General features: G+C 36.6%; 6 protein-coding genes and 1 long non-coding RNA gene across 8 annotated transcripts; 3 read left to right on the forward strand and 4 right to left on the reverse strand.

The window, feature by feature from the left end:
* Positions 1–1,591: 1,591 nt before the first annotated feature.
* Positions 1,592–4,763, forward strand: LOC135795868 (tyrosine aminotransferase-like). Its single transcript, XM_065307662.1, has 3 exons — positions 1,592–2,184; positions 3,369–4,360; positions 4,424–4,763. Exons 1-3 carry the CDS (start codon positions 1,983–1,985, stop codon positions 4,544–4,546), a joined length of 1,317 nt encoding a protein of 438 aa, XP_065163734.1. The 5' UTR covers positions 1,592–1,982; the 3' UTR covers positions 4,547–4,763.
* A 703-nt stretch (positions 4,764–5,466) lies between these two features.
* Positions 5,467–7,789, forward strand: LOC135795796 (tyrosine aminotransferase-like). Its single transcript, XM_065307582.1, has 2 exons — positions 5,467–5,743; positions 5,803–7,789. The coding sequence occupies exons 1-2, from the start codon at positions 5,602–5,604 to the stop codon at positions 6,876–6,878; spliced, it is 1,218 nt and encodes a 405-aa protein (XP_065163654.1). The 5' UTR covers positions 5,467–5,601; the 3' UTR covers positions 6,879–7,789.
* Positions 6,850–11,910, reverse strand: mnd (L-type amino acid transporter minidiscs). The gene is made up of 4 exons (XM_065307580.1): positions 10,935–11,910; positions 8,224–8,713; positions 7,843–8,167; positions 6,850–7,788 (listed from the first exon to the last, which is right to left on the reverse strand). Exons 1-4 carry the CDS (start codon positions 11,209–11,211, stop codon positions 7,396–7,398), a joined length of 1,485 nt encoding a protein of 494 aa, XP_065163652.1. The 5' UTR covers positions 11,212–11,910; the 3' UTR covers positions 6,850–7,395.
* A 421-nt stretch (positions 11,911–12,331) lies between these two features.
* LOC135795797 (angio-associated migratory cell protein) lies at positions 12,332–14,248 on the reverse strand. Its single transcript, XM_065307583.1, has 2 exons — positions 13,683–14,248; positions 12,332–13,622 (listed from the first exon to the last, which is right to left on the reverse strand). Exons 1-2 carry the CDS (start codon positions 14,062–14,064, stop codon positions 12,850–12,852), a joined length of 1,155 nt encoding a protein of 384 aa, XP_065163655.1. The 5' UTR covers positions 14,065–14,248; the 3' UTR covers positions 12,332–12,849.
* A 38-nt stretch (positions 14,249–14,286) lies between these two features.
* ND-B8 (NADH dehydrogenase (ubiquinone) B8 subunit) lies at positions 14,287–14,926 on the forward strand. Its single transcript, XM_065307588.1, has 3 exons — positions 14,287–14,486; positions 14,547–14,653; positions 14,749–14,926. Exons 1-3 carry the CDS (start codon positions 14,404–14,406, stop codon positions 14,835–14,837), a joined length of 279 nt encoding a protein of 92 aa, XP_065163660.1. The 5' UTR covers positions 14,287–14,403; the 3' UTR covers positions 14,838–14,926.
* LOC135795799 (probable pseudouridine-5'-phosphatase) lies at positions 14,821–16,769 on the reverse strand. The gene is given in 4 exon segments (XM_065307585.1): positions 14,821–15,123; positions 15,126–15,389; positions 15,799–16,017; positions 16,509–16,769. Coding segments are annotated over 4 exon segments (717 nt in total). The 5' UTR covers positions 16,585–16,769; the 3' UTR covers positions 14,821–14,965.
* A 2,640-nt stretch (positions 16,770–19,409) lies between these two features.
* Positions 19,410–20,351, reverse strand: LOC135795801 (uncharacterized). 2 transcript variants are annotated; one of them, XR_010549146.1, is made up of 2 exons: positions 20,259–20,351; positions 19,410–19,966 (listed from the first exon to the last, which is right to left on the reverse strand). It is a non-coding gene; the product is annotated as an uncharacterized lncRNA (long non-coding RNA). The 2 variants fall into 2 exon arrangements; XR_010549145.1 differs by lacking the exon at positions 19,410–19,966 and adding an exon at positions 20,030–20,064 and having other exon boundaries at positions 20,259–20,345.
* Between the last annotated feature and the right edge of the window lie 194 nt (positions 20,352–20,545).

Consider the following 20,545-nt stretch of genomic DNA (forward strand, 5'->3'; position numbering starts at 1 on the left):
TTTTTACTCCACTTATTTCAGCATAATTATATTTAATTTTGAGAATTAACCAAACCCAATCAATTAGGTAGTATGATTTAAAGGAAGGCAGAATTTTTTAACTTAATTTTATGAAGATTTTATTTTCTTTAATCTAATTTTATCAAATTTTATCAAAAAATCTAAAAACTAATAATGAACTTTGAACATGAAACTGACAATTATAAAATAAAAATATTTGGGTAAATATTACGTATAGTCGACTTTAGTTATGCACATAACTAATTTTTTAGGTTTTAATAGTAAATAACTGCACTAATTTTCATTACTGATAAGGCGATAACCCTTTTTACGTTTAACGTCACAAAAATAATCGGTATTCATAATAAGTCCATCTTATCATACAATTCGTTTGACATTCACCTTAAAAATACCTACCGTTTCGAGCCATTGCGCTCGTCCTCTTCTTGTGTCAGAGAACTGGGAAATACGTGCGCTTCCTTATCACCCATTTATTTTTAATTTTCCTTTTGTATTGCATATTTCTGGCCATTTAAATTTTTTAGTATTGTGGGTTAATGGATCGTTAATAACAAAGTATTATTTCTTTCAGTTGAGCAATGCAGAATTTCCCCCAAAAACAAACAAATTATGCCATTTTCTGAGCAATTGAGTAACGATAATATTACAAAGTCATATCATTACACCATATTATACAATTAATAAATATTTCACAAGTTATGTTGGGTCATTAATGTCATCTTAGAAATATTTGAGTGTAATTAGCAAAGTTGATGCAACATATTATTATAGTTGACTTTGAAGAGCATAATATTAAAATTGTAGCTCATTAATATTACCCTGTTTTTGTTTTGCTCGCAGATGGCAGTATAAAAGAGACAACAATGCGGAAAACAACTGCAGCAAAATTAAGCGCATTAAAAAACTATTGCCTCTTATTTATTTATTGCCAGTAATTATAAATGTTTTGATGTTTGTATAAATATAACAACGATTTTTGTACAATTCGAGTCGGCCATTGCATTTTCATCATAGTCAAACGATTTCCACCAAAAACAATGGACAATACTGTGAGTATCTTTGTCAAATTTGTGTTTTATCAATCAATCATATTATTGCAAAGCTAAGTAAAGAATACTATAAATCTACTACCAATACTTTTATAAACTTATTTTGCAAAAGAAAAGGTGCGTTAATGTTGTTTTGGTTGAAGCATTGATTACTGCGTCGTAGTAGTTGAGTCAAAATGCAAATCTTCATCGAGCGGACAAACAAACATTTCGATCGGCCCCACCCCACTCAAATTTGTTTTCTAGATTTACAGAAAATCCAATCAATTTTATACGACCGGGCTAAGTAATTTAAAATAAATAATTTTTCTAATATAGTTTATCAAGTGTGAAACACTTTCCCAATACATTATTCTTTGGAATTTCAATGAATTGTTTGCAATTATTTTTTGATTATGTAAATTGTTAATATTACGAATTATTTATTTCGTCCCTGAGCTTGCACCGTTCGTCGGCACTGGCTGCTCTGGCGTAGCACTAGACGTGCCGGCTCGACCCGAAAAAGGTATAAATCCGACCGGCAGGTGGAAAGCGCCATTCAGTGTTTACATAACCGCCACGCACTCGCCAAAGTTCTTCAATTTCGAAAAAAAAATCGAAACCACAAACGACTAGAAGACAGCACGCAGACAGATTAGACTCAAAAAACGTGTGCTCATTTTTTTTCCGCCTTGACAACAGCAACTTCTTGTTGCATGTTTCTTTTCAAAATTATTGCTTGACGAAATGTCAACAGGATAATTGATAATTCAAATTTTTTACATTTTTTACAAATTATTATTTTTAACCCTATAATAAAATTACACCAATTATACGAAAAAAAAAAGTGATAGTGATTGCAGTCAAATATTTTTGATTGGTCTTGTTAAAGTATTAACTAAATTTATTATTTGAAACAATTTCAATAAGAAAATGTTGGACAACCCGCCAAAAGCTTACACTGTAAGCAACTTCTACTGTCAAAAAGAGCAGGACGAGGAGGAACTTCTTCAGGAGCCATGGAAAGTACCCATTTCTACTTCGGCCAAAAATTGTCGCAACTACATTCGAGAAATCGTAGACAATCTTCATTTGGAACCAAATCCCAATAAAAGAGTTATTGCACTTTCAATCGGTAAGTAATATTTTTTTCATCAATTAATATATCAGCAAAAAGCTCAATTAAATTAATCAGTTCAATAACACGGAAAATTTGTAATATTGAGTCATATAATTAATTATTATGATATCAATATTTCACAAGATTCTCGAAAATATGTAAGGCGTAAAGACGTTTTGCAAGAATAACAATAATACAATTTTCATGAGTAATCATTAATCATTAAGAACTAGTCGAAAATATTTTTCATTTTTATACACGCATTAATAATTAATAACCATAGTATTCGATATTTATTGTATTTAACGTTATATTGCGTTTTATATCGGTGTTTTGTTGTTTTCTTTAAAAAATCGAAGATAAATTGTTACGAAGTCAGTGTTTTGAAATAGCAGTACTATATAATATATTATACTATATAATAAAAAATCCGAATGATTATCAAGGTAACTGCACCAGTGTTAAAAAATTCTTCCTTAAGGTGACTGGAAATTTCCATGCCAACGCATGAGTGTGATGCTCTCATTGAACTAAACTTGCAACTTTATACACCGTGATACGAGTTAATTGAAATACCCCAGGACAATTCCATTTTTACCTTCAAATGATAAAGAAAAGTCAACTTTTAAGAATTTAATAATTATTATCTACAATATTCTTGTTCTCGCCCATGAATTAAATTATCATATTGATTAACTATGTATTATGATAAAATTTATATCGTCATATCAATAACAAAATGTGGGCTGATCGCTATTCTCTTCACTGATTGGTTGACCAAGAAAACCACGTGGAGAAAACCACGTTTCTTTGGAATCTGTATGAAAAATAAGATGACTATTGCTTATTTTGCCAATGGGCCAGCTCGTTGTTGTTTCTATGTGCGCTTCTAACAGCATTTGAATTTTTAATGAGCATTTGAAGCATTTTTTGCTCCGCGCGTTGGGCAAATATGCAAATTTGACGAGTTTTGAAATGATATGCAAGTTAACAAGTCGGCAAGCAAGTCGACGCGCTGGGCGCCATAAATCCTATGGAAAGAAATGCGCAGAATACTTTGCAAGACGGGTTTGCAGAGAGAACTCGTGCCCCGCAGTCACAACCAATCAGAAAACAGCAATTCAATCACACCATATAAACAATAATTAATTCAACGAATAAGAATTTGTCTCTAATTATTGATTTATTTTTATTTTCAGGTGATCCAACTGTATACGGAAATCTTGCACCCGCAAAGGAAGCCATTCAAGCATTGGTCGACTCCGCCCTATCCGGTGCCCATAATGGCTACGCTCCATCCGTGGGTTATGATAAAGCGCGTAAAGCTGTAGCAGAATATGCAAGCCGTGATGGTGTGCAAGTAAAACCTCGTGATGTTATTCTTTGCTCCGGATGCTCATCTTCTTTGGACATTTGCATTTCTGCTCTTGCTGATGGTACCCGCAAACAAAACATTCTCATTCCCAAACCCGGGTTTCCAATTTACCGCACCCTTGCTGAAAATATTGGTGTTGAAGTACGCTACTACAGCCTTTCACCCGAAAACAACTGGGAAATCAACCTCTTTGACCTCGAGAAAAAAATTGACTACAACACCGCAGCCATTGTTGTTAACAACCCTTCTAACCCATGTGGATCAGTCTATAGCGCAAGCCACTTAAAAAATATCCTCAAAATAGCTCGAAAGCACCGCGTGCCTATCATTGCCGATGAAATTTACGAGCAGTTAGTCTTCCCTGGCAACAAATTCGTATCGCTTGCAGCTTTAAGTAAGGATGTCCCTATTTTGATCTGTAGCGGACTCACAAAGAGATTTATTTGTCCCGGTTGGAGGATGGGCTGGATAATAGTGCACGATCCCATCAAAGCATTTGACGAAATACGCGTTGGTCTAAATAACCTCAGTCAACGAATTATTGGAGCTAACACATTGGTACAAGGTGCCCTTGGTCCAATATTAAAAAACGTCCCGGAAAGTTTTCATGAGGATTTAATCAATACTCTGATGGAAACAGCAAGAGTGTCATATGCTGGCATAGATGCCATCAAGGGTTTGAAGGCATTTATGCCTCAAGGTGCAATGTACATGATGATAGGAATTGAGAGTGAATGTTTTCCGCAATTCAGGAATGGTTTAGAGTTTGTTTCCCGTCTTATGGAAGAAGAATCTGTGTTCTGTCTTCCAGGAGAGGTAAATGATTGAATTTATATAAAATAACATGTTAATAATTGTGAATTATTGATTTGTTTATAGGCATTTGGTGTGGCAGGATTCATGCGAATCATTTTAACAATACCAAGTGAACTTATGGAAGAAGCATGCGCGCGAATTGCGATATTTTGCGATAAATACTACACGCAGCCGGTAGGCAACTAAAGGCTCAAGCAATATATCAAACCATAACCGACGCCAAAGCGAGTCCGACACGACTAGAAACGTTTCAGTTCTAGTGGAATAAAATACTTAACAAATTACAAATTAGCTAATATAATATTGACGCACTGTTTAAGAATGCCATGAACTACACAAATTGTAAAACACTTGTTATGTTCTTGTATGTATCAAAGATATTAATATATTTTAGTAAAAATTATGTTTTTTTAAAATTATTAATTCATCCCCATGCAAACAATAGATGTTGACCTTAAACCCTTCACGTGTTACGTTCTTAAGCATAATAGTTTTAAATATTTATGAACATATTAGCTATTTGCATTTTACTTGCCTTGTACTGATTATAAATTCAATGTCAAGTTTACGAGTTTGAGGAATGCAATCACTAAATCAGGACTGTTGCATTACCACAGTATATTTTGCAACTTTGTTTTCTCTTAATCAAAGCGGTAATAATTATGTTTGATAACAACTACTTCAAGGTCTGTTCTGACTCGCAAACGATTAATCTGCATTTTAAATAATTCAAAATGTATATCCAAGAAATATTATGCTATCAAAACAAATATGTTTAGAAAAGTTGAAGGAATCCAGTTTTCGAGAGATTTCAATTGTATACAGTTTGGTACTATTTTATCCCACAATAAACACATTAATCTAATAAAATTCATATTCCAAATTACCAATTTTTTCATATAAATTAATTAAGTAATATAAAAATAAAAATAAATACTACCTAATGGTAGAAATTAAAAATTATTACAATTTCCAAAATCTGGCCAACTTACACTGTGTATAAGTATTACATATGCGTTTCCAGCATTGCTGATAAACAACTCTGTGAAGACAACTTGTGACGCCACAGCTAATGAATATTTAAATTTTTGCTTGGCAACAGCAAAGACCAACAACAGCCGATTAATCCGGTCCCATATTCTAATCAATTCGCTTTTCTCAGATTTTAACACAGTGCGCCATTTGTTTTTCAACCAGCATCAAGTATCAATCGTAGAAATCGATTTAAATCTCTGATAATTATGTGTGATGAGTGGAAAGTGATTCCTTCTCAACTTGCAACTAAAAGCGCAAGTCCTATTCAAGAATATTTGGGCAAAATAAAAGCAATTCAAAGTACACAGAATGCACAAAATGGCACTCCAAATATCGATTTATCAAGTGGTACGTGTAAATAAGTACTTAATAAGTAAGTAATAAACATTAAGTAAACGCAATTTTAGCTCATTTATGTAATACTTCTGAAGAAATTAAGGATTGTCTTGTTGAAACATTAAAAGAAGGGCAGCATAATGGCTACGCACCGTCGGTCGGTTATGAAGCAACGCGACAAGCCGTTCTGACATATTTAAACCTCCCCAATCTGACACCGAAGGACGTAGTTCTTTCAAGCGGATCTGCATCTTGTTTAGACATTGCAATTACAGCCCTTGCCGATCGAGGACAAAGTATTCTTATTCCTAAAGTGCACAATCCTCTATACAAAGTCCTTGCGCATGGTATCGGCATAGAGACAATTGAATACAGTTTGACTTCCAACTGGGACATAGACCTTATCGACTTAGGACGAAAGATATCAAGCAATACTGCAGCATTGTTAATAAATAGCCCGCACAATCCTACTGGGGGCATCTATTGTGAGAATCACATGAGAGATATTTTGGATCTAGCGCACAGACACAGACTGCCAGTGATTGTCGATGAATCTTATCGCGACTGTGTCTTTCCAGGTACTGAATTTATCTCTGCTATTGATGTAAACAACGGAATGACTTCAAAAGTGCCAATGTTGGTATGCGGTGGAATAGGTAAAAGTTTTATGGTACCTGGATGGCGAGTAGGATGGATTTTAATCCATGATACAATTAATGCATTCGAAGATGTGCGCAAAGCCGTTGTTAGTCTTAGCCAACGAATTATTGGATGTAATACTTTCATTCAAGGTGCCATTTGCAATATTGTTAATATTAACATGGAATTTCGATCACATTACATGCAAGATGTTCAGAATAATGCCAAATACTTGTTTGAAACTTTAAATAATCAATATGGCATCACAATTACACCCGGGAAAAGTATTTATACTTTTATAAATATTAATCGGGAATTTTATCGAGATATTCAAAGTACACAAGAATTCTGTTTGAAACTTTATGAAGAACAAGGAATTACTATACTCCCGGGTGAAGTTTTTGGAATGGAAGGATTCTGCAGAATTGCATTGGATGCCAAAAAGGAAATATTTGAAATTGCTACCAAACGAATTCTGCTATTTTGTCACGAACATTATATTCTTTAGAATAATATTTCTGAATATTTGTATAAAAAAGTTCACAAACCCTGAGACAGCATTTGTCTTTGGTCCACGAGCAAACCTTAAGATTATCTTAAGAAATTTTCATGATTATAGCAAACACAAGTATGCTATTTGTGGCGAAATTAACTGTATCTTGTATCACTTCAATTGACATTCAGCACCATGCACAACATAAAATATACAGTATTTCTTATAATATCAAAAGAAACTTTAACTTAAAAGCAACATAAATGCATTATCTGGCATTCGGTGTAAACTTATCCAAATAGATAACATGACAAAGTAATATATACTTCTTAATCATATCTTACTAATATTAACATAACTTGTAAACCTCTTATTGGCTATTAGTGCAATCAAAACGTTCACAAAACATAAAAATACTTGAAAAAAATATAGACACTAGACATAATAAACAAACTTAATATTTGTAAACCATTTGTTTTCCCATAAATAACGAGAGATGCGTTAACAGAATATAAGCCTACCTCCTACCGATTTATTCAAGATGACCATCTTCAGGCATGCAGACAAACAGTTTCGCGCAACCATCATTAAAACTGTTAAAAGCCTTACGCAACCATAGGGGTTTATTCGTCCACGCGATCGTCAAGTAGTAAACGGGAATACCACACAGTACAAATATCAAACCAATTGTTACTTCTGTAGGGTTCTCAAAGAATGGACACGTTACCAACAGCGTACATATTATAAAGAACGCAATTGGCAACGCAAGATTTACTTTAATCGGACGTTGAAGATCAGGTTGGGTGTACCGAAGATACACCAGTCCGGCAACACTGAGCATGATAAAGAGAGCTTCGACGAATGAGACACAGTTGATAAGAACGTATACGTCTTCAATCACAGTGAGGAACAACGTTATAAGACACTACAATATAAAATGGTTCAGTATACTATTACATTTAATTCATTATATACTTACCATGAAAACTAAAGAAGGTACTGGGGTGAATCGTTTTACATCAATCAATGCAATAGCCCTGGGTAGATGACCTTGTCGTGCTCCAACAAAAAATAACCTGCTCGAAGCAAAAATGGCCCCGTTCAAGCTACCAAACGTGGAGCAAGCGACAAATATCGGTATGACAAAGCTGAAACCCCCCAACATTTTATCCCCAAAGGTAACAGCAACTGCGTTGGATGCAAGAAGATCTTCCCGACTTAAAACCACGAAGTAAGCGATGTTAGTTACCACATAGGTGATCGTTACTATCGGCATGGAAATGCAAATCGCACGTGGTAAGTTCCTGCAAACATATTCAAAATATTTAAATACTATAAAACAATTCATAACAATACACACCGGTATGGATCTTTCAATTCCTCAGTCACATAATTCAAGTAATTCCACCCTGAGTAACTGAATAGGCCAGAATAAAATGCCAAGGCAATTGAACCAGGATTTGTATTCGTTTCAGCCATGGGTTCTTGGAAATGCTCAGTATGACCGCTAAAAAGATACCAAAATCCTGCAACGACAATGATACCGAGCGCAAATATTTTTGTGGCGGTGAAACTGTCTTGTACCCGAGTGACCCATTTCACGTTGTAGCAGTTGATGATTGTAAGAAGACACACTGTGAACGCAGCGATCAATCGCACCGCTTCGTATGGAGGCGCACAGGTCGGCCATAATGGTTGTAGAATATATTGAGCAAACGTAATGGCAGTAATTGCATTACCAGTTGGTACCAACACAAAAAGTGCTACCCATAGATATAAAAAAGCTGGCAAAGGACCGAAGGCTTCCAAAACGTAAGCATAATCACCGCCAGACTTTGGTATCATAGTTCCTGAAAATAATATAAATTCAAATTATTGTGTGGGTCAATAAAGGTGCGTAATCACAAGTTACCAAGTTCTGCATAACAAACAGCTCCCAATATAGCAATAATACCGCTTAAAATCCAAACTAACATGGAAAGACCAACCGAACCCGCATATCTTAGAATTCCAGCCGGTGTTATAAATATACCGATACCAAAAATTGTGTTTAGTATAAAGCACACTCCGTCAAACAATCCAATTGAGAGTTTCATGTTTTCTTCCGGCATTGCCATTTTAAAGTTAAAATTAACTGATTGCACGTGCAAATATTTAAATATTTATAAGGGCTTAGGTATAAGCTGCCTGGTCGAATAGAACACTAAGAAACTAACATTCATTCATTCATACATTCACGCATGCTTACATAATGGCGGAGTGCCGCTCAACGAAAGTGTGAATTGAATAAATGCAAAAGAAGGATGTGATAACTGTACGTACAGCTGAGTATGAGTGATCGTCATCAACGTATCAAAAGATGAAGCGATGGCAATGAAGGAAGCTTGTTCATATTACTACTTCTAATTTGTTAAAAAATGTTAATCTATCTAAATATAAAAATTATTTATAAACGGCTGGAGCGACTTTGATGAAATTTCTTATAATCCTCAGATTAATCTGATGTGCAATTCGGTGAGGTTTAGTAACAAGAATATAAATAAAATTATGTATAGTAAAGAATGGTATGGTCCTCCTATTATAATAATAATTATGAGCATTCTTGGCACATTGCTGACTTTTAATTTTATAAGCCGAGACAGACTGCAAGTATAACGTATAACATACTTAAGTAGAAAATGTATAGTAGACAATTATTTTAAAAGTTCCATGAATATTAGCCGTCAACACAACAAAAGCATGAATGTTCTTATAAAATAGTTATAAAACTTAACATTCAAAAATATAATCAATAAATAAAATCGTTCGATTTGTGACTAATCTATGCAGCAACTGGAAATGTTTCAAGCTTTGCAAATATGCAGTACAAACAAAATATTTTTATTTAATAACTCCATACATCAGCAAAATATTTTAATAAGGAAAATAAATTGAGTTTTATTAAATGCTTTTTGCAAATAACAATTAATTTTTTACGCGGAGATGATAAACTAGAACAATGTTAACTAAATTGAAAAGAAAATCCATCATCGATAGCCTGCTATATAAACAACGCAATGAATTCATTGTTCCATTGAATAACTTTCTTACTCTAAGGTCACACCTATTATTTTATCGCTTCAATCATTTGACGAATGGAAGAACAAAACATATGCAAAGAATCACCAATCGTGCAAGACTGAGAAAAATGCAACGCGTGTACGACCTACATTGTTAGACGGATGTTTTGACACAGTGAAAGCAGAAAAAACATATGCCTAATAAGAAAATATAGAACAAAAGTTGAGTTTATTTATTCTATGCTTATATGAAAACGTAATTTTTTTATGAATTTCGTTATCAAAATATCAATAATATTTAAAATAAGTATATAATTGTACTATTATTGCGCTATTATTAATTTTTAATAATTAATTTACCTATTATTTACAATTGGTGATAAGAAATGCAAATATGTTCACCATTGTATGTAAACCAGACGCAGCTCAGTATGCAGTAGTACAAACCATACATTTATATGGGTTATCATTACATTGTAACGTGGCCCAAATGACGAAAAACAAGAAAACGAACAAAAATGAAACAGACAAAACAAAGTCTGAGGCTGATTTAAATAAACACATGCCACTTTAAACTTTTCATTCAAATTTTAATTTAATTTAATTTAAAAAATATAGGTAATTAAGATAAGTAAAATATACATTATGCATATTTTTATTATAGCTTGTTATTATAGCAATGCTTTATCATTCATTGTAAAAAGAAAAACAATAAACAATAACCCAATAAACGCAGGTAAAATAAAAACGCATTCATTTTTAATCAGCTCACAATAAAATTCGCGTGACGAAAGATTTCGCGAAGCAAACTCCCGCCTATGGCGCCTTTACAACGGATCTGACGCAATATTCTCGGCGCTTGCGATCGTTAACATTCAAACTTGAATAGTGGAACACATATGCACAGCAGATGTTTTTTTTTTCATTCATGGTACTGATACAGTTTCGGATTCAGAGTTAAACCAGTTAGTAAAAATGGAAATGTAATAAAGTGTTCATTCATATTTCATACCTAATTCAGCATAACATAATGCGCCGACCATTGATAAAATCCCGCTCATGATCCAAACAATAATCGCTTGTCCCACAGATCCGGAGTAGCGCAAAACGCCTTTGGGTGACACGAAAATGCCGGAACCAATGATAACGCCGACGATTATTGCAACGCCATCGATTAGTGCTAATTCTTTTTTCATTTTAACACCGCCTCCGTCACCGCCTGCTGATACGGTCGACACATTGTCCACGTCTTTATTATCACCGGTTTTAGTCTCTGGCTGACCTCCCATTTTGAAAAACACGCAAATTAAACTTTTGTCCGTTAACTTTAATTTAACACTTTGGGCACTTTATATTTAATTTTATAAATTGAGATAAGTTAAATTAATTTTGGTTTAGGTTAAACGTTATTGGAAACCGCATGTTTGCCTTTGAGGTAGCCCGGCCACGTGCTGCTGGCAACGAACGGTGTGCTTCAGTGCGCTTGTTTCCTCCTGGCCAGACGAAGGTAACTCACGCTCACGTTTGCACGCGCGATCAAAACGAAACGCACCGGTCGACTGGTAATGCGCACGCCGAGCACCGTCGGTCCGCCGCATCAAAAGTCGTGCTACTCGAAACGCAAATCGGTCAAAAGAACACTGAGAATGTCTCCAGCAGCTTCAAACTCAATGCAGAGTTATGTATCGCTGGTATAGCTCATATAATCCAAGCAATACACACAATTCTGAGCTTTCCAAGTACTTACAATAATAAATTTGTATTATGTACTATTGCACTACGTACTCGCACTCTGATCTCATCCCACTGCATTTAATGAGTGGACAGTGCGCCAAGGGACCAAAATAAATCGCATTGACACTTTAGAATGCAATCGTACTCAACATATCTGAACACAAACGATTGAAAGATAAAAGTCTACTTCTGTATCTTTGGTTTTAATTCACCGACACTACACTTACTCGGTACTCATGGCGGACGACAATACTGCTACAATGTTATGAAAGTAACGAATGCATGCGCTAGCGAACGATGCTTCCTGTAATTTGCGCCGATAAACGATCTAAATAGGATGCCCGCGTGGCGCGACGATTATCGCCCGACCGCAAACACCCCAGGTCCACATCACTCACTCTGATAATAAATAAATAAATTACGGCACTCTTGTGCCGCACGACGCGAGAGGCGTTCGCGAACACTTCTCCGAGCGCATAAATCAACACGCCAGACAACTTTCATTTTATATAATCAAACAAAACACCAAGAATGTTAATTTCAGCGCATTTATGTAACTATTAGAGCATAATTTCTAACAGTTTTAGTCACGTGACTCAATAAAAAATGGCGATCAAACGGGTAAAATCCAAAATCGCATAATAATCGTATTTTTTTATATCGCCCAACACTAAATATCTGTAAACTCAATTTATTGGTTTAACGAGAATATTTTAACGTAACAAATGCGAAACGCAGAGTTCATCACTCTTATAACACGGATGATATACATATGTAAAATGGCGTCGCGCTAAGGAGAACACTGTAGTAGTAACTCTCCTAATAACGATCCGACTTAAATGTTAACATAGCGTCAATATACATATAAACAGTCGACGACACAATCGTATTTTATATGAATAAGTTTGCCGGATGCACCCTGCCTCACATAGTCACACATAACAACAAGAGCCAATGATTATATCAAATAATTCCAATTGAGTTTATCGTTTCTAGTAAATGTGTAATATTTGTTCATCAAAATTGACGTATATGTGTCAAATGTAGGGCGTAAAATCGACACATCGAGCAAAATACATCGAAAAAGACGAAATAGATCAGTCGAAAGTTAATTGTACATTTATATGTAATTATCTTCATATTTGTATCGTGCTTATGTTAAGTATTTTTTAAGACATCGGAATTCAGTCGTATTATTCAGGTTTTACATCGAATATTCTAGCTGTGCCATCGTCTGACGTGCTTAATACGATTGTACCGCTTGAACCGACCGCAAAATCTAAAACTTCTGACTCGTGGCCGGTTAGTGTCTCTGCCAGCAGACCTGTCCGTGCGTTACAAACATAAATAGCGCCGTCAGTTCCAGCGATAAATAATTTGCCATCTTTTCCAAACTTCATCTTAGTGACAGCACATTCAATCTTGGCCTCATGTCGCAGCGCGTACTTTCCTAACTCCCAAACGCATATTTGACCTGACAGCGCACCAGTCGCTACCACACCAAGTTCAGCACTAAAATCACAGCTCTCAATTTCCGTTTCGCCATCTGACAGCAAAGCTGTGAGCACTTTTCCATCTGCTACTTTAATTATTTGTGCTGAAGGACAAACTGTTATTAGTGTATTGTCAGCATTGATCTGCATGGAGTTAATTGAAGTTTCACTAGAATCTGTGTATTGCCACTTGGCTGTTGAAGTCTTGATATCCCACAATTTCAATGTTCCATTTGCATAACCAACCAGGATGTGTTTGCCATCAGAGAGAAGTTTGCCACAGTTAGCTGCAAAGCCTGAAGATGGAAGAACTTTGCAATTTCCTGATGGAACCAGGTAGATATAGACATCTCCAGATGAAGTACCCACTAATAAAATATTGGAAAGATGGTGCCATTGTATCCATTCTGTATCATCACCTTCTATACACCAAATCAATTTCTTGTCTTTAACAGACCAAACTTGTATTAATCCTGTAAATTTAATTTATGTTAAATTATTTATGATTTTTAGAAGGAGGAATAAATACATACCACCCATGTCACCTGTAGCTACCAGTGTGTTGTCATGATTAAAAGCCACTTCTGTGACTGAATCTTTATGCCCAGTGCATTCCAGAATCACTTCACCATTAGCAACAGTCCATAGATAAGCCACATCATCTTCACCTCCTGTGATGGCAATGCTTTCATCTGTGCTTAGTGCACAAACAAACACTGACTTTTTGTGGGATTTAAATGTTAATTTAGATATGTCCTTAATTTCTTCTATAAAGCGATTGTCGTCGAGTTCCGCATCTTCACCCTCACTCGCGTCGAACTCTTCACCATCATATCCACCCATGATTTCCAGCTCTTCTCCATCATCCAAGTAGATGACTTCAACATCTGGCAGTTCCATATCATCTTGTTCCATTTTTTGATTTAGTTAACTTATTAATTTAAGTTGGAGACGATTAGAAAGAGTATTGCACAATGTGGCACAGTCAAGTTCAACGGATTAGTTGATTGTTGGTTTGCAACTGCTCGCAAAGGTGAAAAGTCATGAGATTTATTTGGAAACTTGTTGTGTGAATCAGAGTTAACCTAAAATATCTCATGTGAGAATGAAATGAAATAAAATTCATGAAAATGCATTGCCCCGACATCTATCGGCTAAATTGTTTATTAAACTAAATAGTCAAATTGATCAATCTGCGAGTGGATATTTTTTATATTCGACAATTGAAAAAATAAAACTTTTGCAAGTTTCATAATGGCAGGTGTCCGACTTGCTGCCCCATTGAGAGAACTGCGTATTCACTTGTGCCAGAAGGGCGATTCCAGCAAAGGAATTAGGTAATAAACTTCTTGTTTGAAGGTTATATAATCTGAAGACTATTTTTTTTATCATCTAAGGGAGTTCTTGCAACAAAATTATGTGGGCATGAAGAAAACCAATCCTAAGTTTCCTATTTTAGTCCGGGAATGTTCTGGAGTTCAGCCACGATTGTGGGCCCGTTTTGGTAAGCAAAATGTTATTATTTATAAAAACCATTGATTTGATGTATAATATACCTAGAATAATCAATTTATACTAATGTTATTCTATAATTTTCAGATAAAGGTGTAGAAAAGAGTGTCTCACTGAACAATCTTAGTGCAACTGATGTTTTGGGACAAATCAAAACTATTTCTGGTGCATGTTAATTTACTATTGATCACATCCATGAAATGAAAATATAGTCAACAATTTGATTTACTTATTGCTAAATATATAATTTACTAGTTACACACAATGCCTCTATGTTCATGGTAGAAATTAAGATGAGCCTATGTTAACAAGTACATTTATTTGGAAATCCTGGTAGTCCAAATAATTCCGGCTGGAATTCCGTCATAGATTTTAGAACAATTGTAGCATCTTTGCAGAGTTTAGGGTCAGTGTGTTCATCAGGGACCATCACAACTTGCATACCAGCAGCTAAAGCCCCTGAACACCATTGGGCGCATCTTCAAAAACAAGGCACTCTTCATACTTGGGTCGCTCCACAAAGCGATCAGCCGCCAATTTGAAAATATCAGGGGCTGGTTTACCATGTTTGACCTCTGGATCAGAACCACCTGTTACAATATGTTTGAACATGCCAAAGAATTCCTGATGGCATTTGGACTTGACTGCAAAACTGGGGCCACTTGAGGATGTCGCCACCGCGCAGGGGACGTTGTTGTTATACAGATGCTTAATCAAACGCTCCACACCTAGAAAATGTTTGCATAAAATTCGTGGTACAAATTCAAATAATTCGGTACAAATTAAAATAATGCGAATTATTTGCTCAAATACGTTAACGGGATGCACGCACACCTTTTAAATATTTCATAGTAAAAGGACGAAATTTGTGGTCACCACTATGGGATATTTGCTGTACCTGGAAGCAGCGAGGTATTTGCCACGAGCGTAAAGAGCTTCGGCTGGAATTGCGCGTGCATATCCTGCCAACGGATGGGCAGATTGGTCTCACTCACGAGCGTCTTGCACGTGTCAACCGCCTGCATGCCGAGCACCTTTGAGCGCAGGTCAGGCGTGTAGACTTTGCCGTGATGCGCGAGGATAGCGGAGATGACGCGAAAATAGGCACCCTCCGTATCTGCAACATGCAAAACGTACCTGGCATTAGTGCCGCGCGTGGCATGATCACTTCGTAGAGCTTGGTCGCGCGTTCTGCATACTCCTCCCATGTGATGGGCAGGTCGTAGATTTCGACAATCCGTTTGGCGGACTCCGAACCCTGGAGACCCATTAACTGGACCTTAACATCCCATGTGAATGTCTTGCCATATTCCCCTATGATCTGTTGCGTTGCCTCCGTGTACATCGATTCCGTGTCTACAACATTGATTAAAGTTCTTTCTTTAATTTTTCCCCGGTGTATTTTTAAATGAATCAAAAACTTTACTATTTGAATTTTTTAATCAATGTTGCGGCGGTTTCCAAATGTTAATAAATACTACACATTAATCACGATCAGCTCGACTAGAAGCCAACAGTTGGCGCTGCTGTGCATATTCAAATATTTTTGACTGCAAATCGTCATCGTGCAAAACAAATTATTTTTAGAAGCATTTTCAAACGTGATTATAACAAAAAACACAAATAGAAAAACCAAACACCAAAAAAACTCTAAGAAACATCTAGTTTTTAACTTAGTAAAGTACATTCATTGCGCTCACACGCCTAACCTAGTTAAATCAGCTGGATTTCATCTACATTCGGCTGAATGTAGGCAGTACATATTCGACGTAATCGTTCCACGATCTCACAGTCAGCTGTAACTTGATGTTTTGTTGCGTTTCGCTGTTTTCAGGCGAAAAACTCACCTAAAAGTAACCCGTCCATGTCGAAGATAGCGTGCGTCACCTTCTTGAAGGTCTTGGTAACACCCACGCGATTCATCCTTGCAGTTGTCGATGCAATTCCCGTGTTGTGGTGAAGGATGGCGGTCAAACACGCGACACGCTCGCAAACGCCGAGCCGAGAACGCACGCTGAAATGTTGCGTCGAGCGCTGCTTTTGGGACCCCAAATCGACGCGTAACGTGCGTCAATTCCATCAGACTATCGCGCCGAGCTTTATTCGAGCGTGGGCGACATCTTCTTGTCTCGAGACGAAGTTGAAACATAAGTCAACCATTTAACGAATAATCTCTTCGTTATTAATTAATAAGCAGCTAATTATCACAACGAATACAAATGATATAAATTATATTTGATTCTATCTAAAGGGGAATAATGCTGACTCTAAAATTTCAACAAGTCAAGTCAACAAACTAAAATCATATGATAATGATTTCAATCGATCCTTTGTTCGCGATGCGTTGTCATGGTTTGGTCGCTGACATGTTATGATGATCGTTAGGGCTGTATTTAATTAGTCGCCTAATTAACTCGCGTAATTATGCGTAGCGTATATGTAACTCGAGCGTTTGACAACTTTAACTGGTTTTTGCTATTTGTGTTCACAGTCTTCTTGTAAAATCCAACAACCACACGACACTAGTATTATCTCACTCGCATATTTGTGGGGAATTTATTAACAGATGACTTATATTATCAGCGTGACTTGACCACAAAACCACAATCTATAAAATGTTGCAAAAAACGATCGGAAATATGTGTGGTTTATATTTACGCCAACTGGTGTAAATTATGAGTCATACTAATGCATCATTAGGCAGTTGCAAGAAAAGTGTATCAGGGACGAAAAATTTCAAGATGGTTTTCGGTATGCGTGTTTGTGCATGTTGTGGCGTGTGCTGGCCGGAGTGAGCACGATGCGTATACGGAACATGTATGAAACATGTTGGGTTGAGGGCCAGCCGCCGAAAACCGGAGGCGCAAGAAGCGACCAAAGGCGTGCGAGAAGGCGCACAGGAAACTGCGCTGGAATGCGGACCCCAGGTGCGTCAGGGGGCGAACGGGGCAGGTGGATTTATGTGTGTGGCATTTCTCCGCGATTCTCTCCGCACGAGACGCGAGATCGCCCTCCGCGATTTCCATTAAAATGGCAATCCGGCAGCCATCGGTCGGTCTGTGACCGTGTGCACAAAAGGGATACGGTCTAATCATCATAATAATGCCAATATCAGAAAAAGTAAACCAAAAATAAAACGTTACCAAGGAAAAAATAAAAAATTTAGAAAAACTTTTCATTTTGACTATAATTTTGTTTAAAAAAGTAAAAAAAATCAATTTAACATGATATTTATTATTGAAAGTGTACGAAATTTACCGGGACATCTGGTTTTCTACAATAAAAACCTCAAAAACAACGTGCAAATCGAGCTTTTGATAAAGGTGAAAATAAAATGTTAATGTGAAAAGCGTAATTCGTTTACTATTGATTTTCGCTCATAATGTGCCCGAATCAACCTGGATGTGAGTGAGGATATGATGTGGAATATGAGGATGTGGTGGAAGCTAGAGGCGGTTGTTTGCGCTCTTTATATTTAGCACGTTTCCCGAAATACATTTATCGGAAAAGTGAGCGCGCGAGGTACCGGCAACCGGCGGGACACGCGTTCCCTCCCCCGTGCCGGCAATGTGCGGCCATCAATCAACCGGCACCGCGGCATTGCATTACTCCCGAGTACGAACTTACAACTTCTGGCTCGTGCGGGAACAAACCCCCGGTCGAAACTTACTACGGCTACTTAATAACAGTAGGGGAGAGCAGGTAGGATTCGTACATTTTTACTTGACGCCATATTAAAACTAAACTATATAATATATTCGAATAAGTTTAATGTCCCTATATAGCCTATATATCTGCCTATAATTATAGTATGGTACAGCTCCGTCACAAATCACACAGACAGAATTATGATCAGTTTTCCAAAATGGAAATCGTACGAAAGTACCCCACACACGGGGTACCTTCGTGCATAGTGTGGGTACTTTCGTACATGATGGGGTACCTTCATACAGTCAAAGAAAATAAACAATTGTTGATTAAATTTAATCATTTATTGAGATCAATTTAACACAGAATCAGCATTTTTGTATTAAGAACCAAGATATATTATTTAGGTATTCATAGGTATCATATAATATGCATTTGCTTCATTATCAGTCTTTGTAGTTTTCTTTTGCTTCTTTAAATTAAATGACTCTTTCGATTGAGATTTCCTCTTTATTGAAGATGCGTTATCTGCATCTAAGACAAGATGTAGAGCTTTGATGGCCTTAGCTTTTGTTTTTCTCTTGCACTTGCTTCTTCAATAGTCTTCCTTTTCTATTTCTGCCAGTCTATCTTTTTCCGAGTATCAGTGTAAATTCTAGATTTGCCTGGTAGCTTTCCTTTCCTTGTTTTCTTTATTGAATCTCTGTCCACTCTAGGATATGGCCTGACTAACTCTGGGGTGATCAACCCCACAGCTGGTGAGCAATCTGTTACTGTTGTAGGTGATAGCAAAGATGGAGACACAGATGATGAACAACTTGGAAGGTTTTGTTGAATAAACTCTGTCTGTATGGGGTCTGCTGGTATGGTCTCTGGCACATCGTAATCTTGAACGGCTACAGAACTTGATTGCTTATCTTGCGTGGATTGTAACGCTTGTGGTTGTGAAGAAGTTGAAGCTTGTGGGTTCGTTTGAGTAACTAGTTCTCCCTCTCTGCTGACACAAGTTGGCCTATTTGTTTTTGATTCTTTTCAGCTAAAACTTTAGGTGTGCTCAGCACTGTGGAAATTCCGGACTCATCAAAATTAAAAATACGATCTGAAGTAAATTTGTACTTTGTTAGAACCTTTTCAAGGTTATTATAAAAATCAGTTACAGCAGTCTTGTTAAAAGCAAATGATCTAGCGGCGCTGGTATTTTCAGGCTTTCTAAGACTCAGGTTTCCGTTTCGCCTGCGGAAACTATCCAACCATTCTTTACCAGCCATTTTATTATGATGCCAACTCGGATGAAAATTAAGCTGATTGGCTTTTGCAAACTCATATGCCAATTTTCTGACCTGGATGATCGTCAGACCGTAGTGCATTTTGGAGCATTCAATAATGTAATTGTTTAAAAGGGCTTCCTCCTCAGTTGAAAACACCTGATTTGACGTAAACTTGGAAGTGAACGCACGGGTAGGCATATTTTCGGCAGCTTCTTGTTGATGAAACTTTTCAGACGACTTTCGAGTGTTGTTGGTTTGACGCCATATTTTTGTGCAGATTTTCTAATAGATAATGTCTTATCCAAAACTTCTTTTATCGCCGATTCTATTGCACCTTCATCTACCTCTCCCGTCCTCGTCCCCTTTTAATATATATTCGCGGCATGGTTCTGTAACAATATTAGATTTTACTGAAAAATAGATACATTTAAATGTCCAGTCAGGCACGGGGAGCATTCGTACACGTACGAATCTACCCCACCCCTACCTGTACGAAGGTTCCCCAACACCAAAAAAAACAATTAATATCGAAAATAAAAATAACCGCTGAAACTGGGCCAAAATCTATATTTACATGCTAAACTAAGTTATTCCTTCACAAACTGTGTACATTCACTTTTACAATAGGAATAAAGCGTGAATAAACAAAGATGTTTAAAAACATAACCAAAAAATACTTACTTGGCGCGAAATCACGTTACGACTCGTTGCGTCGAAGCCGGCGGCTGCACTGACGTCTCACCCCGCGAGTAACCTATGCGTGCGAGTGGGTCTAAGGGAAGGAAACGGGAAAACATCGGGGACAGACAAGGGAAGAAATCATGCAAGCAAAAAATTGCAATTGCAGTTGCTAGGAGAATTGAAGAAAAAGGGATCTTATCAAGGAAAATCAATTTAGTTTTATTATTCGTTGCAATAATACCCAAAAAATCAAAAGAAATCAAAAAGTTTAGATTAATCTTTTGTGC

This window comes from Atheta coriaria, unplaced genomic scaffold (assembly GCF_025399875.1).
Source record: "Atheta coriaria isolate IRGN ID8LTWV9N9 unplaced genomic scaffold, Caltech_Dcor_3.1 hic_scaffold_7_pilon, whole genome shotgun sequence".
Lineage (NCBI taxonomy): Eukaryota > Metazoa > Arthropoda > Insecta > Coleoptera > Staphylinidae > Dalotia > Dalotia coriaria.